General features: G+C 52.0%; 1 protein-coding gene across 2 annotated transcripts in view; it reads right to left on the reverse strand.

Annotated features, from left to right (window-relative positions):
* The window catches only part of LOC122380917 (26S proteasome non-ATPase regulatory subunit 5-like), a 73,412-nt gene that overhangs the window by 23,115 nt on the left and 33,852 nt on the right, over positions 1-16,445 (reverse strand). For both annotated transcript variants that reach the window (XM_043364533.1, XM_043364532.1), the window contains one exon: positions 6,310-6,419. In XM_043364533.1, the coding sequence (XP_043220468.1) occupies positions 6,310-6,419 (110 nt within the window). The remainder of the gene's footprint in view (positions 1-6,309; positions 6,420-16,445) is intronic.

The following is a 16,445-nucleotide window of genomic DNA, read 5'->3' on the forward strand; positions in this document are numbered from 1 at the left end:
CGGTCACCGCTAGGCCCATGTTGCTTCTGCCGGTCGCCGCTAGATGCTGTGAACCGCTAGTTACAGTTTTGTTAATAGGTGTCGCTTTTACCAGTCTCTAAATTGCTAAGAGCCTTCGATTAAGTTGTGCGCCCCCCTTTTAACGTTCCGTTCGCTTAAACTGCTGTATTGTTTGGACAACTGCATTGGCTATGTGTATATTGAAAACCATATGTATTCGTTTATTACATTCGATGTTCTCGCCAACATGTGTGCAATACTAGATAAGTAAGTTCGTATGTAAAACTATATATGTCTCGATTTTGTGGCGAAATACAAGAGATATCTGTATATTACAGTGTTTCTACTGGCTACACCAGCCAGATTGGTGACCCCGCGTTCTGCGCACTATGGGATCGCTATCCCCTCGTGTTCCCAGTCACACCGACACTGGCCTGCACCCTGAGCTATCTCCTCCAGCTCTCTTTGTGTAGGAAGGAAGTGGCGGATGGTGTGTCTTCACGAGGATCCTTCTTTTGTGCTGAGTGTAACTGGATAACGCCGACTACTACTGCTGCACTACGATCCAACTACTTCATCGGCTCACCTTACCGTCCGGCTACCTCTGCAGCTGCACCGCAGCACCTGCCGATCGCCGTGTCGCCGTCGCCGCCACCGATCTTCCCGACCATTGCTCTCGGCAGCCATGGACCAGAAGACCCAGCCTGCCGGCGCCGGTGCAGCCGCCGGCACCGGTGCAGCCGCCGGCGCCGGTGCAGCCGCCGCCGCCGCCTCGCATGCCGCTGCTGCTGCTGCTGCCGCTGCCGCCCAACCGGACTACCTCCGCGTGGCGACCGCGCCACGCAGCCACGTCGCGCCGCCGCGCTTCTTCGAGGAGGACCCCGTGATCTGGCTCGTCCAGCTCGACCTCTTCTTCTCTCAGGCAGCTGTGGACGATGAGCTCAGCCGTTTCCGAATCGCCGCTACTCTTCTTCCTGGCCACCTCCTACGCGACTTCACCGACATCCTCCGCAACCCTCCTCTAGACCGACCTTACACCATCCTTTCCGACGCCATCCGTCAGCGGTTCGGCAAATCAGTCGAACAGCGTCTTCGCTGCCTGCTCTCTGGCCAACAACTCGGCGACAGGCGTCCTTCCCAATTCCTTCGGCATCTCCTGGACCTTGCTGAAGCTGAAGGCTCACAAGATTCCCCGCTCATCCGCCAGATCTTCCTCAATGCTCTTCCGCCTCGGACTCAGCCCTTCCTCCAGTGCCTGCCGCCTGGGACGGACCTTGCGACCATCGCTAGCACTGCCGACCGACTCCTGGAGCTTCCGCAGCAGTCGGACGTCGCTGCACCTACCTCAGGCCTTCTCGCCGCGGTATCGACTTCTGCGCCTGCTGCAGCCTCACCTGCTGCTCCTGCAGGACCCTTCCACCTCCAAGACCTGATGAGCCAGCTGCTGACTGGTATCACGGCCCTCACAACATCAGTCGCCACACTGGTGGACGAGACGCGCCGCCGAGAGAGGTCTGCATCCCGTGCGCCCGGCCGCGCTCGCCACCGTCCACCACGCGACCTGTCTGCTGCTGCCCGGTCACCCAGCCCTGCAACCAACACATCTACCGGCGCTGGTGCTTCCTACTGCTGGTACCACCACAAGTTCGGTACCAACGCGCGCTCATGTCGGTCACCGTGCTCGTGGTCTGCAACCGCAACTCAGACCTCGGGAAACCAGCAGTAGGACAGGTGACACAGACGTCTGCACCTGCCCTGCTCAACCCTGACGTCCCTCCAGCCAGCGGCCTTCTGAGACTCAAGGACAACAACACTGGTATCACCTTCCTCATCGACACTGGAGCCGAGTACAGTGTTCTTCCAGCGACACCCACCGATCGTGCTCGCGGAACCAACGGACTGGATCTGCAAGCAGCCAACAACAGCAGCATCCAGACCTATGGTCAGCGCATGCTCACGCTTTCTCTCGGCCTCAGAAGAGACTTCAACTGGATCTTCATCATCGCGGACGTCTCCCATCCTCTCCTAGGAGCCGACTTCCTCTCCTCGTATGATCTCCTCGTCGACACCAAGAGAGGCCGTCTCATCGACCACCTAACTGAGTTGTCTTCACCTGCTTCACACTCTTCCGTGCCATCCACCGGACTGACAGCCGTCGTCGGAACCGACAACCCAGCTTTCCTTAACCTCCTTCGAGAATTCCCCAGCCTCACCCAGCCGTCACATCATCCGGAGCCACAGCACTCAGTCCGACATCACATCGAGACTACCGGCCCTCCGGTCTTCTGCCGCCCACGCCGTCTGGATCCAGCTCGACTCGCTACTGCCAAGGCAGAGTTCCAGCGCCTCCTCAGTCTCGGAGTCATCCGACCCAGCAGCAGTCGGTATGCATCACCGCTGCACATGGTGCCCAAGTCGTCTGGAGATTGGAGACCCTGTGGTGATTACCGTGCACTGAACCGCATCACAGTGCCTGACCGGTACCCACTACCACATCTTCACGACTTCACTGCCTGCCTCGCTGGGACATCGATCTACTCTCGGCTCGACCTCGTCAGGGCCTTCAACCAGATACCGATGGCCCCAGAAGACATCGCCAAGACAGCGATCACAACGCCCTTCGGCGCCTTCGAGTTCCTCCGTATGCCGTACGGTCTCCGGAACTGCGCCCAGACCTTCCAAAGGTTCATGGATCACATCCTCCGTGGCCTGGACTTCGCCTTCGTCTATGTAGACGACATCCTCATCGCCAGCAGCAGCATCTCGGAACATCTCACACACCTCCGAGAGGTCTTCAGCCGTCTTTCCCGCAACGGTGTGCTCCTCAACCCATCGAAGTGCGCCTTCGGCATGGAGAGCATCTCCTACCTCGGCCACCAGATCTCCAGCGGAGGCATCACTCCTCTCGACGATCGAGTCAGCGCGATCAAGAACTTCGACCGTCCAGAGTCAAAGAAGAGCCTCAAGAAGTTCCTGGGGATGATCAACTTCTATCACCGCTTCATCCCACACGCTGCTGCTCTTCTGGCACCTCTCCACGGCCTGACTGCCGCAGACGACCGAGCTGCTTCAGTCACGTGGACCCCAGAGGCAGACGCCGCCTTCTCTGCAGCCAAAGCCGCCCTCGCTGACGTCACCCAGCTCGCTCATCCCGTCAAAGATGCAGCTCTGAGCCTCAGCACTGACGCCAGCAGCACGGCAGCCGGCGCCGTGCTCCACCAGCGAGTTGGTGGTTCTCTTCAGCCTCTCGCCTTCTTCTCGCGCAAGTTCACGCCCACCCAACGCCGCTACAGCACCTTTGGACGGGAATTGCTCGCCATGTACCTCGCCGTGCGACATTTCCTGCCCTATCTGGAAGGACGCGACTTCGAGATCCTCACGGACCACAAGCCGCTCGTCTTTGCTCTCAAGGCCAACGGCAACGCCAACCATTCTCTCCGTGAACAACGTCACATGGACCTGATTCTGCAGCACACCAGCAAGATCGGACATGTTCCTGGACACCTCAACCCGGTAGCTGACGCCATCTCACGGATCAGCTCAGTGTCTGCGCCGGCTTCTGCCGCAGCTACACCCTCACCCGGCCTTCTGAGCCTGGCCGACATCGCCCTACACCAAGCCAACGATCCTGACCTGCCGAAGCTGCAACAATCCTCATCTCTGGTCATCCGTGACTTCCCAGTCCCTGATCATCCGCATCTACGTCTCTGGTGCGACACCTCAACGGCCACACCTAGACCTGTAGTCCCAGCCAGACTCCGCCCTTCCATCATCAAGAGCTTCCACGACTTGTCTCATCCTGGCATCAACGCTACGCGTCATCTCATCTCATCGAGGTTCATCTGGCCCCACATCAACGCGGACATCCGTGCCTTCGTCCGGAGCTGCCAGCACTGTCAGCGTGCCAAGATCCAGCGCCACACGAAGCCACCCATGGGCAGCTTCCAGCCACCTGACTCTCGCTTCCTGCACATCCACATCGACCTTGTCGGACCACTTCCTCCGTCCCATGGCAACTCCTATCTCCTGACTGTCGTCGACCGCTTCACCCGATGGCCCGAGGCAATTCCTCTGCCCACCATGGACGCCGTCACGGTGGCTCGGCATCTCGTCAGCGGCTGGATCGCCCGCTTCGGAGTACCCGAACTCATCACCACCGACAGAGGATCCCAGTTCGAGTCCCGCCTCTGGACAGAAGTCTCCAAGCTTCTCGGCACCTCTCGGATCCGGACCTGCGCCTACCACCCAGAAGCAAACGGGATGGTAGAGCGCTTCCACCGCCAACTGAAGTCAGCTCTGCGGACCGATGACGACGCCGTCTCCTGGTCGGACCGACTTCCTCTGGTGCTACTCGGAGTGCGCACGGCCCTCAAGGAGGATCTCGGATGCACCGCTGCAGACCTAGTCTATGGTTGCAGTCTCCGACTTCCTGGTGACTTCCTCTCCCCCATGTCGTCGGACACTTCTTCTGATCCGGCTTCCCTAGCCTCTCGTCTCCGTGCCGCCATGTCGGAGCTCCGTCCAACTCCTCCTCGTCCTGGCTCCCGCCAAATCTTCATCTCTCAAGACATGCAAACCTGCTCCCACGTCTTCATCCGACGCGATTCGCATCGCTCTCCTTTCCAATACGTCTATGACGGTCCTTATCGTGTCCTATCCCGCGACCAGCACACCGCCACCATCGACCGTCTCGGGCGACGCGACACCGTCACCCTGGCTCGGTGTAAACCGGCCTTCACGGACAACATGCCTGCCGCAACGCCGCCTGCAGCACCGGACGTCCTGGTGAACGACACGCCTACTACAGCGACAGACAGCTCGGTGGACCGCCCGCCTGCTGCATCGCCTGCACCCAGCCGCTCAGGTGCCCCCGGCGGCTCTCGCCCGGCTCGCCGCGTGCCGCCGGACCCGCCGCCTGCTTCGCCACCCCCTCTCCGCCGTTCGTCGCGTACTCGCCGCCAAACATCTTTTTATGGTGTTTAACTAGGGCGGGGGAGTGATGTAGCCATGTACTTCTGCCGGTCACCGCTAGGCCCATGTTGCTTCTGCCGGTCGCCGCTAGATGCTGTGAACCGCTAGTTACAGTTTTGTTAATAGGTGTCGCTTTTACCAGTCTCTAAATTGCTAAGAGCCTTCGATTAAGTTGTGCGCCCCCCTTTTAACGTTCCGTTCGCTTAAACTGCTGTATTGTTTGGACAACTGCATTGGCTATGTGTATATTGAAAACCATATGTATTCGTTTATTACATTCGATGTTCTCGCCAACATGTGTGCAATACTAGATAAGTAAGTTCGTATGTAAAACTATATATGTCTCGATTTTGTGGCGAAATACAAGAGATATCTGTATATTACAGTGTTTCTACTGGCTACACCAGCCAGAACCTATTAATTTACCTACCTCATTCAGTTTTGTGGGCGGCGTCCCCGGTGGGCTGAGTGACGTCAGCGCGGGTTGGATCGGTGGCCTGTCGTGGCGGCGGCAGTGGTAGTTTTGTTTCATTACGCTACGTTACCTTCATTACGTTGTATGTTTATGTTATATTCGACGTTGATCTGAAGGCCATGTTCATGTTGTTTTATGTTTATGATGTCTATCTGATTATGTTACAAGAGGTGGTGCCTAGAGTCAAGCACATTGTGCTTTTGCACCACTCTTATATTATTTTGTTTTATCTCTGTTATTCATGTTCATTTTCCGATCGTTTTACTTATAGGTTGTCGATGCGCAATAAACATTCTGGAATGGAAAAAAACGGCTGCCTGACGGTAACCTCATCTGGACTCGCAGCCGCTGTATGTAGCCTTACCTGGACCTGCAGCAGCTGTCTGACGGTAACCTCCTCTGAACCTGCAGCCACTGTAGGTGGCCTTACACTGACCTGCACCAGCTGTGACCTCACCTGGAGCTGCAGCAGCTGTGTGACGGTAACCTCATCTGAACCCGCAGCCGCTGTATGTGACCTCACCTGTGGACCTGCTGCGGCGAGCGTGACCTCACCAGGGTCCTCACCAGCTCCAGCTGTGACCCCACCTGGGCCTGTATCAGCTGTGACCTCACCTTAACCTGCAGCAGCTGAGCGAGGGTGTCCAGCGCCCGCACCAGCTGTGACCTCACCTGAACCTGCAGCAGCTGTATGAGGGTGTCCAGGGCCAGGACTTGCTGCAGCTCAAATTGAACTCACCTTAACCTGCAGCAGCTGAGTGAGGGTGTCCAGCGCCCGCACCAGCTGTGACCTCACCTGAACCTGCAGCAGCTGTGTGAGGGTGTCCAGGGCCAGGACCTGCTGCAGCTTTAAGTGACCTCACCTTAATCTGCAGTAGCTGTGTGAGGGTGTCCAGCGCCCGCACCCGCAGCTCGGTGGGGGCGTTCTGCGCCAGCCTCCCGATCTCCGTCACACAGTCAGTTATCGCCGGCTCTGAGAGAGAGAGAAACAAAACAGGCCCGTCTGACTCAGGGGGAGAACACATGGCTATCACGGCAACACCGACCGCCAGCGACCAGGACTTATAACAACAAGCTGTAGTCCTATTTCTGATGGCTCATCCTTATTGGATATAAAAACCATCGCATATCGTTTAGTGTCAACATCATTAATAAAGACCTCGTTTGGAAAAGGTCATCCATTATCCCTAACAACCGCTATCACTAGGTCACCAAAGCACTAATGCACAAAATATCTGGCAAAAAACGACCAATTACAGTATCGCGGGCCGCGGGTTGGTTGTGTGACAAACAGAGGTGTAAATAAGGACTGTTTTCGCGCTCTGTTGCCACCCCGATATAGCACCGTCATCTGCCCTGGTTGGCCGGCGCTGTGCCATCCGGTGCCAGCCGCCGACTGCCGGGACTGACCGGTTCGCCACCGGCCGACACCGGTAGGTATACGGCGATCAGCGGCAGCATTAGCGCCATTAGCAGTGTCGCGCTGCCTCCCCGGGGACCGATCACCGACCGGGGAACACAGGGCGGGTGTTCCCGGGGACGCGGACGGGGACTAATTGTTTACATAACCTGCATGCCTTATTACAGCCCCAAACCAACGCACAGTGCACCATCCAACCGGCATGCTTCTTAGAGGGACAGAAGACCCCGGATACAGCAGCAGGACAGTTCACGAAACTGAGTTTGCATTATCGATCCCACGGAGCTATGTCCAATAAATCACTTCCGAATGGCGGCGGCTGGTCTGCAGTGGTCAGCCTAGGTTCGCCCCGAGTCACAGGAGCGGAGACAGAGAGAGCCAGCTGCCAGGGGAAGCAGTTGAAGGCGCGCACCATGTCGTCTAGTAGGACAATCAAGGGGTGTGCCACCTGGGCCCCGTGGTGGGTGGTCCCGGGGGATGTCCTTACCGCAGATGGATGGTTGGTTAGGGTGAACGGATGGGGTGATATAACGGTAAGCACACGCCACCGGCATAGGTTACTTTGCATTTACGAAACTCATCGTTGTACCTACATTCCTCTATCTAACACCGTGGCAATATTTCGTAAATAAAGCATTCAGCACCATAGCTCTCCGAAGGTCGCTCGACACCGGTGCATCTCCACCAAACATTGCGATAATGATGTTTTAGGATAAAGGGCACTGAACTGTGCCGGTCATTCTTAGTCTCATCCGACGCTGACGAGTGACGATCGCTGGTCAGTCTCAGTGTCTCCGTCAGGATGAAGCGTTAACTAGGACCGATCGTGGCCGTCTCCGTTCGCCTCCTCACTGCCGCTGAGAGAGGCAGGGGAAGAGGAAGAAGCAGAGGAAGAGGAAGAGGAAGAGAGACGGGGAGAGAGAGCACGGCGTCCCGCCCCGAAGGGCAATCAATACACGATATGGGCCCGCGCCGTCCAATATTGTGAGCCGTAAAGGTGGAAAGCAGTTGAGTTTATGGCGGTGGCAGGCGGGCCGAGACGCCCGGCCGAGAAGACGGACCGAGTCAGCCACTGGATCGCCGCGCCGGCAGAACGGATACCGACGCTGCTGGAATGGTCAGTCACCGGAATGAACACCGTCCAGCGCCAGAATGGGTACGCCACTGTAAAGGCGGCCGCACAAGCTAGGCCATTCGGCGGGCGACATTCCGCAAAAGCGCAATTCCGTAGCGACATTACGCTTTTGTGGACGCCGAATCAGCTGCCGAAACGACAAAATTACCAGCCGACCGCTGCCAGCCAGCTGTCCGCGGGTAGAGTGCGCATGCGCGCGGACAGCCGCGGAGTTGCGGAAAAAGCTGGACCGGTTCAGCTTTTTCCGCGGCGACGCCGCGGACACCCGAAATTGTGGAACTTGAAACTCACCAACTATTGATGGAGCAGCCGAGAAATAGACTTCACTTGATAAAAAATCGTAGCGGCACTTCTTTCCCCATATTAAATGGTTTTTATACACTTCTTTGGTTATTCCAATAATGGGTTACTATGTGCCTCTCCACAATTGTCTTTAGGTTTCTTCAGGGGGCGTCGAAGTCTAGTTCCTACCAACCTGGCACTCCCATGCCTACGTCACCACGAGGACGCCCGAGGGCATTTACATGTTGAAGATAGGGAAATTGACATAGTTTAGAGCCGCCTGAAGGGCAACGTTGAGACAAATGATAATGTAAATGTGTGCTAATATGATCATTACCATGTTATTTATCCAAATCCAGGGCCAATTAATGGATAACTTGTCACGTTTTCCAGTGGTGATGCGCTAACTTTCGTGGTTCTTGCAGCCAATAAGGGTGTTTCATAGTGCGATTCAGCCGCATTATCGACTTTAATGCCCTAAACCGCCACGGAACATACGATTTGCAGCTTCCTGGCGTAATAGCTGCCAGTAGGGCTCCGGAGTCGGAGTCATGAAGTCGATCGGAATTGACAGTTCTGACCTGAGTCGTCGAGTCAGAGTCAGAGTCGATTTTAAAAGTTGGAATCTGAGTCAGTCACCGAAATTCGATCCCCTCCGCAGACCTTTCAGGGTTCCGTAGTCGGAGTTGTAGTCGGTCGGAGTCGACAGTTCTGACCTGAGTCGTCGTGTCAGAGTCAGAGTCGATTTTAAAAGCTGGAGTCTGAGTCAGTCACCAAAATTCGATCCCCTCCGCAGACCTTTCAGGGTTCCGTAGTCGGAGTTGTAGTCGATTGGAGTCGACAGTTCTGACCAGAGTCAGAGTCAGAGTCGATTTTGAAAGCCGGCGCCTGAGACGCCGGTAGCCGGCTAAACGAACAATGCCGGCCGACCCTTCCCCCCTGCCCCGGCGGCCCGCTCGGCGCGGCCGCCGCGCGGGCTGGCGCGCTCGGCGTGCGAGGGGACATGGGGCAGCGGACAGCTGACTGCTTCCGGCACTGGGGCCCCGAACGGGTCTCGCCGTGTAGAGTGCCAAACACCGGCCAGCGACCACCGACGGGACGATCACACTGCTGAATCTGCCAGACGTGCATACGACCGGGCACATCTGATGGTGGTGCGTGACCGACTAAGCAACGACACCACTCGTGAAGTAGCCGAGACTATCCGGCGCAGTCTTCCCGCGTATCTCATCCGCTGTCTTAATCGATCACGCCCCCTCAGCCCTGCGGAAGCGGCATGTGGACCCCGCCCCGCATCGAGGACTCTCCAGTCCAGCCGGCCGACCGACCCGCCCAAATTGCTGATCGGCGCCCTAAATATTCAAAGTATCAAACCCAAACTTCAAGAGCTGACCTGCGAACTCGCTCGTCGCAGCTACGACGTAATGGTGCTTTCCGAGACCTGGCTACGTCCGTCTACCCCGAAACGCCTCCTGGTCATTCCGGGCTACTCGCTCAGTCGTGTGGACCGCCCAGATGGCAGCGGTTATGGCGGCGTAGCCATCATCACTAAAAACAGTTTGACGTCAATGACACTGAAGATCCCCGGCAGCGGGAGCTCCGAAAGCAAGCTGGAGTCGCAGTGGGCGCTGCTGAAGCTGGACAAGGGCCAACAGATAATCATCTGCTCCCTTTATCGGCCACCCCGACACTCTGAGGCTGCCCTGCTCGCCGACTTCACGGACCTCGAGGCCCAGCTGCAGCGGGTCCTCATCGATTACCCCAGAGTTCCGTTCGTTCTCTGCGGGGACCTCAACTGTGACCTATTGAAGGGGCCGAGTTTCCGCGCGTCTCAACATCTGATTAGCTTCTTATCGAATTATTCTTTAGATCAACTAGTAACAAATCCAACTTTTACCTCCGGCTCTCTATTGGATGTATGTATTGTTAACAAACGCGAACTTGTGTGTGACACCAGCGTTAATTATTGTCACTTCAGTCCCCATAAAATCATCGACGTGATTGTCAATGTGCCGAAAGTGCGTCAAAAGCCCGCCGTTATCTCATCTCGCTCTTTTAAGCGCCTAGATCACCCTACACTGTATCACGACTTACTCGATGTCGACTGGGATTATGTCTTCTCTGCCGAAACTGTCAGTGACAAGTGGCATGCTTTCTTGTCGTTCTTCGTACCTGTTTTTGATGCCCATGCCCCAATCAAGCGTGTGTCTATCCGTAACCCGACCGCTCCTCCCGTCTCCGCCGCCACCCGTAACCTCATGTCTCAACGTCGCGCTGCGCTTCGCCATCTAGGCCGCAACTCGAGCGAATACAGAGACCTAAACCGCTCAGTCCGGGCGGCAGTGCGTCGAGACAGGCGAATAGAGATACGGAGGGAAATTGGGGAGCGGGGCCCCAACAAAGTTTGGCAGTGCATCAGGTCAGTGGTAGCCGCGAAGAAGGACGGCCCAGACGTCCAGCCCGATCTATCTGTCGATGATTTAAATTCATTTTTTGTATCTGTCGGTCCTCGTGTCGCTGACGAGATCCGAGCCCAAAACACTCCCACCGATTTGGATGTGCGTCTCACCCGTGTCGGCGCATGCACTTTTCAACTTCGTGAGATAACACTGGGGGAGCTCGAGCGGATTATTTTCAGCATGCGTAACTCGAGTGCCTGCGGCTCCGATAACGTCTGTGTCCGCATGCTGAAATTCGGATTCCCCGCTATTGGTGGTGTCATCCTGCATATTATCAATACCTGCTTAATCCAATCTGACATCCCCGATTCATGGAAACATTCCATAGTTCACCCTCTGTTCAAGTCTGGTAACCCTTCAGACCCCGCAAACTTCCGACCCATTTCCCTAGTTCCTGTAATCATGAAAGTAGTTGAACGCATTGTCCATCAGCAGCTCTACGCCTACCTCTCCCATAATCACCTTCTGGCATCCTCCCAGCACGGCTTCCGCCCCCGGCACTCCACGGAAACCGCGTTGCTGTCTGTCACTGAACACATCCTGGCCGCCACTGATAGGGGGGATTTGTCAATGCTATGCCTTCTCGATCTCAGTAAATGTTTCGACGTGATTGACCACGATCTTCTGATGCAAAAACTGATGTTACACGGCATTGAAATTTCCTGGTTCGCCGCGCATCTACATGGACACACTCAGAGCGTGTCTTTGAAAGATGTATCCGGACGTAGAGTGCTGTCTAGGCCTCTTTCTAATGCCATGGGTGTCTTCCAGGGCTCTGCGTTAGGGCCGCTTCTTTTCACCATTTTCTCTAACAACTTATCGCTATACGCGGGCGACGCAAAAGTGTTTCAGTATGCCGATGACACTCAAGTATTGGTTAGCGGTCCAGCTCGGGACCTCGAAGTTCTCATCTCGCGCATGGAGGACTCGCTCGCGTCTCTCAACGACTGGTTTTGCGCTAACGCCCTCAAAGTGAACGCAAGTAAAACACAGCTTATTGTATTTGGCACTCGTCAAAATCTTCGTAAATTACCAGACTTTAGAGTACCATTCCGCAACGCAGCGTTGCAACCGTGCGCACAAGTCGGGAACCTTGGCGTCACTTTTGACAGCACTATGTCATGGGACGCACACGTCTCTGAACTCTGCCGCCGGTGTACGGGACTGTTGCTTGGTCTTTCACATGCGCGCCACTGTCTCCCAGATGGCATCATTCGAACGCTCGTGACGGCACTCGTTGTATCGCGTATCCAGTACTGCCTTTCAGTTTATGGTAATGGGTCCCAAAAAAATTTCGATCGACTCCAAAAAATTCTTAACTTCGCCGCTAGAGTTATTTTCGGCCGCCGTAAATTTGACCATGTCTCCGACCTACGAACAAAACTCGGGTGGTTGTCCCCGCGCGGTATGTCCGATTTCCACACCCTTGTCATCGCACACAAGATCATACAGCGCCGTGAACCTGAGCAACTAGCAGCCCTGTTCGTCGCTAATAGCGCTATCCGCGAGAGACCATCCAGACAAGATCACTTCTTCCATCTTCCCCGTCCACGGCTGGAAACGGGCAAGCGGCGGTTTGGCTATCGAGCTGCAGCTCTGCTGAACAGCCTGCCACCTCACCTGTCGCAGCTGCCTCCCGCCCGCTTCGCCCGCGCTGTTAAAGCCGCAATCGTGGACGATGAATCAGCACATCGTCGCTGACCAATAGGATAGGGGTGGGTAAAAGCGATGAGGCTGTCCTGAGAGTGTTTTGTCCTTGTTTTGACGTGAGTGAATGTGCAACTGTTTTGAATGATTAGATTAGCAACCGCGGATACGGATTCTGAGCAGTAATCGCCACGCACTTTGTATGTGGATCGCTCTTAAATGTAAATACAAATACAATACAAATACAAGCCAGAGTCGGAGTCGGAGTCACCAAAAATCCATTGCCTCCTCAGACCTGCTAGGGCTGTGAAGTGTGGAGTCGGAGTCGGTCAGAGCCGACATTTGAAATCAAGGTCAGTTGTTTTTTGAAAGTCTGAGTCAGAGTCGGAGTCATCAAGAAACCCATTGACGATCCGCAGTACCATGCAGTAAGGGCGCTGCCGATCGATGCCCTGAATTGCCTATGAATTGAATGAATAGATAGATGACAATAAATTAGGTAGGTACCTTCTATCATTCATCCTCTGCCACTTGGAGGACTTACTTTCAGTAGAAAAAGACGCATTATTGTTTGTTTATTTATTGACAAATGTTTTTTGAGCAGTTTCTAGGAATACAGACACAAAACACAATGATAGCACCTCGCTGATGCAAATCATTGCTAGATAGATGTTGAAATGTGTTCCCATTGAAGATGGCGGCTCTCATTTTCAAGTAGCTACTGGTCTTGTAAGATCTCTTGATTGCTCACTGTCTGGCGTCTTCCAAGGTTTTCTGAAAGCTAATCAAACGTTACCATGGCTGCTCTTGATTGCATGGCGCTTGCTGGTTCTGGGTTCTTAATTGGTGGTTCTTGCGTATGATCCTGTTGCTTCATGTTCCATCACATCACATTAAATTTCTAATCTAATGGAACAGACAATTTTACCTTTCATTTCACTATCAGTCGACTTGCATTTACCCCTGTGGCCTGCTCGCCCTTTTATTTCCACGCTAGAATTTACCAATTATTGAAAAAGCCTCGGATAAAAAAGCAAGAAAAGTATGTCAAGTTAAATAATTGAGACGGTCCTAGAACACCAGAAAAAAATTCAAAAAGCCTGTCCATCTCACTTCCCTCACTTCATAACAAAAACGCAGCTAAACATGCGAAAGAGTCCTTAGCAACGCCCTAGCAACGCGTTTGTCTGAAGTGCGCAATATGTGTCACATCTGGAAAATTTAGTAGCTACTTAGTAGGTTGTTGCTAGGCAACGAAGCTGTAAACATCTTGCGGCGTATTCTCAGTATCAATATATTTATGCTAGAATATTTAAAAGATATTGGTGACAGTGATTAGAACACAGAAGCTCTGAGTTTATGATCGTTATTATTTTTCTACTGATTGACTTGCAAACTACTTATAAGAGTCAGTATGGAATATTGACAAGCCGAGGCAATCGTGGCGCATTTGCAGTAACTTTACATTTGGTGAGAAATAACAAAAAGAAGATAAGTTTGTAGTTACTGTTATATCTTGAAGTTTCAATCAAAGCCAAGTCGTGCCTTAACGGTAAGTGGAAATCACAAGGGGTATGGCAGGTGCTCGGAGTAAACATCCAAACTTCAGCACCTCGGATCCCACTCCATTAACGGATAGTGATGACTATGAGGGGCTCAAGGAAGGAAAATGGGTGAAGAGTCAAAACAAAAGAAAAAGTAGGAAACACATGAAGAAGTCAGTGTGTGGCAGTGGACAATGTGAAAAGAGATCTAGTGATGTGGAAGATGACATGATAATGTGTGATGTTTGTGAAAAATGGCATCATCCTTCGTGCCAAGGGATCTCAGCCCAAGCATTTCAGGCTATAGGGAAGTTTGATCTCTTTTGGCCATGCTTATCATGCAAAGAAAACATAAAGGAAATGAAGCAGATGGAGAAAAGGTTGGAAGAAAAAATCAAAGAAACAGAAAGAAACATTCTGCAAGCCATTGAAGCTCAGTCAACAGCAAAAAAGCTGGAGAGCCGTATAGAAGAGAAAATCATGACAATGGAGAAAGAAGTGATGAAGAAGATGTCCCAGCAGTATGCAACGGTAGAGACAGTGTTAGGACAACAAGAAGAGGTAGTCAAGGAAGCAAAGAAAACATACTCTGAGATAGCAAAAAGTGGCATAGGTCTACAGAAAAATGAAGATAACATCCTAGTCAAAGTGGGAGGGAAGATCAGTGAGGTGATGACAGAAAGGGAAGAAGTGGAGAAAAGAAAGCTCAATATAATAATTCATGGACTATCAGAGCCAGAAGATGAATCACAAGCCAAAGACAAAGAAGCATTTGAAACACTATGCACAAAAAAAAACTCCAACTGGAAGGTATCAGGTATCAGACCACAACAAGATTGGGACAAAGAACTCAGGCAAGGGAGACACCGACAGGGAGACCATGGATACGACCAATGAAGGTGGAACTAAGCGACATGATCTCCAAGACCAAGATATTGAAGGCATTATACAAACTGAAAATAGAACAAAGTACAGTGTACATAACCACTGACAAAACCCCAAAGCAAAGAGAAGAAGAAAAAGAACTGAAAGAAAAAATTGCGAAGTACAATGCTGAGCACCCTGCTGACCCTAAAGAGGCATTCATTCGGAGAGGACAAATGGCTTTCCGGGACAGGGTCACGAGGAAGTGACAGCAGGAACCGGAGAAGGTAAAGGTTTGTGAGAAAAAGAAAACACATCAGTTGAGCAAAAGTCATCATGAAAAAGAAGTTTTTGGGTCGATAAAAATAATGCTCTTAAACATTCAAGGGCTTACAAAGCCAAAAATGCTTGAAATAGAGAACATCATGGCTAACATCAAGGAGCCTGTCATCATGTGCCTGACAGAGACCCAGCAAAAGCAAGATAAAATACAGATAGCTAGAGGACTGAAGAAGTTTCAAAAAATGAGGGACAAACAAGATAAAAGAGGAGGAGGCCTCATGGTAATCTATAGAGACAATGATGACATTGAAGTGACGATGACAAATACCAAAGAATATGACATAATGGAAGTGCAAATAGAAATAGGTAAAATGGCCTTTTCTATTATACTAGTGTACTTCTCTGTTGAAAAAGTTGAGGAAGATAAGAAAAGAAACATGAGATTGAGACAGGAAATTGAAAGCATTATTACCACCAATTGCAATGACAACAAATCTCAGATTATTATGGGAGATTTTAATGGACACATAGGATTCTTAGGACCTCAACAGAAAAACAATAATGGAGAGAGAGTCCTTGAGTTGATGGAGACACACATGCTTCAAATGTTAAATGGAGATATGAAATGTGAAGGAGAAGTTACATGGAGTAGGGGTGAACAAAGAAGTGTCATTGATTATGTTTTGGTGAACGAAACAATGTACAGAGTTTTCCAGAATATGAAGATTGATGAAAATAAGGAAGTATTTGATCTTTCAGACCACAACCTCATAGAGGCAAGCTTCAAGATAGAAACGGGAAAAGGGAAAAGATATTCCGCGAAATGTGGAGAAGTGACTTACTATTCCTGCAAAGATGATAACTTGCAAGTGTTTATAGAAGAATTAGAAAAGGCTTTAGAAGAAAAAGATGTGACAACCATGCAAGATTATAACAAAACGATGTTAGAGGTTAGGGATCGAACGCTCAAAATGGTGTATAGAAGAAGAATGGAAAAAGAAGAAGGGGAATGTTCAATGGAACCCCCATGGATAACAACAGAGATAAAGGAGGAAGTAAAGAAAAGGAAATCATTAAACAGGCAGAAGAGAAATGCAGAATCTGAAACCATGAGAAGCTACTTTGAAAATGAATATAAGAAGCAAAAGAAAAGGGTACAGGCCCTAGTCAAGGAGGCAGTTCATTTGTATGAATGTAAAATAGTAGCAGACATCAAGAAGGATAAACATAACAGCAAGGCAATATGGAAGCATATTGATAAACTTAGGTACAGGGAGACGAAAAGAGTGGGGGCTGACATATTTGATGACAATGGTTCAAAACTCAACGATGAAGATGCAAAAGAGCAGCTATCTAAATACTGGAA

This window comes from Amphibalanus amphitrite, unplaced genomic scaffold, assembly GCF_019059575.1.
Source record: "Amphibalanus amphitrite isolate SeventyFive unplaced genomic scaffold, NRLGWU_Aamphi_draft 000109F_arrow, whole genome shotgun sequence".
NCBI classification, from domain to species: domain Eukaryota; kingdom Metazoa; phylum Arthropoda; class Thecostraca; order Balanomorpha; family Balanidae; genus Amphibalanus; species Amphibalanus amphitrite.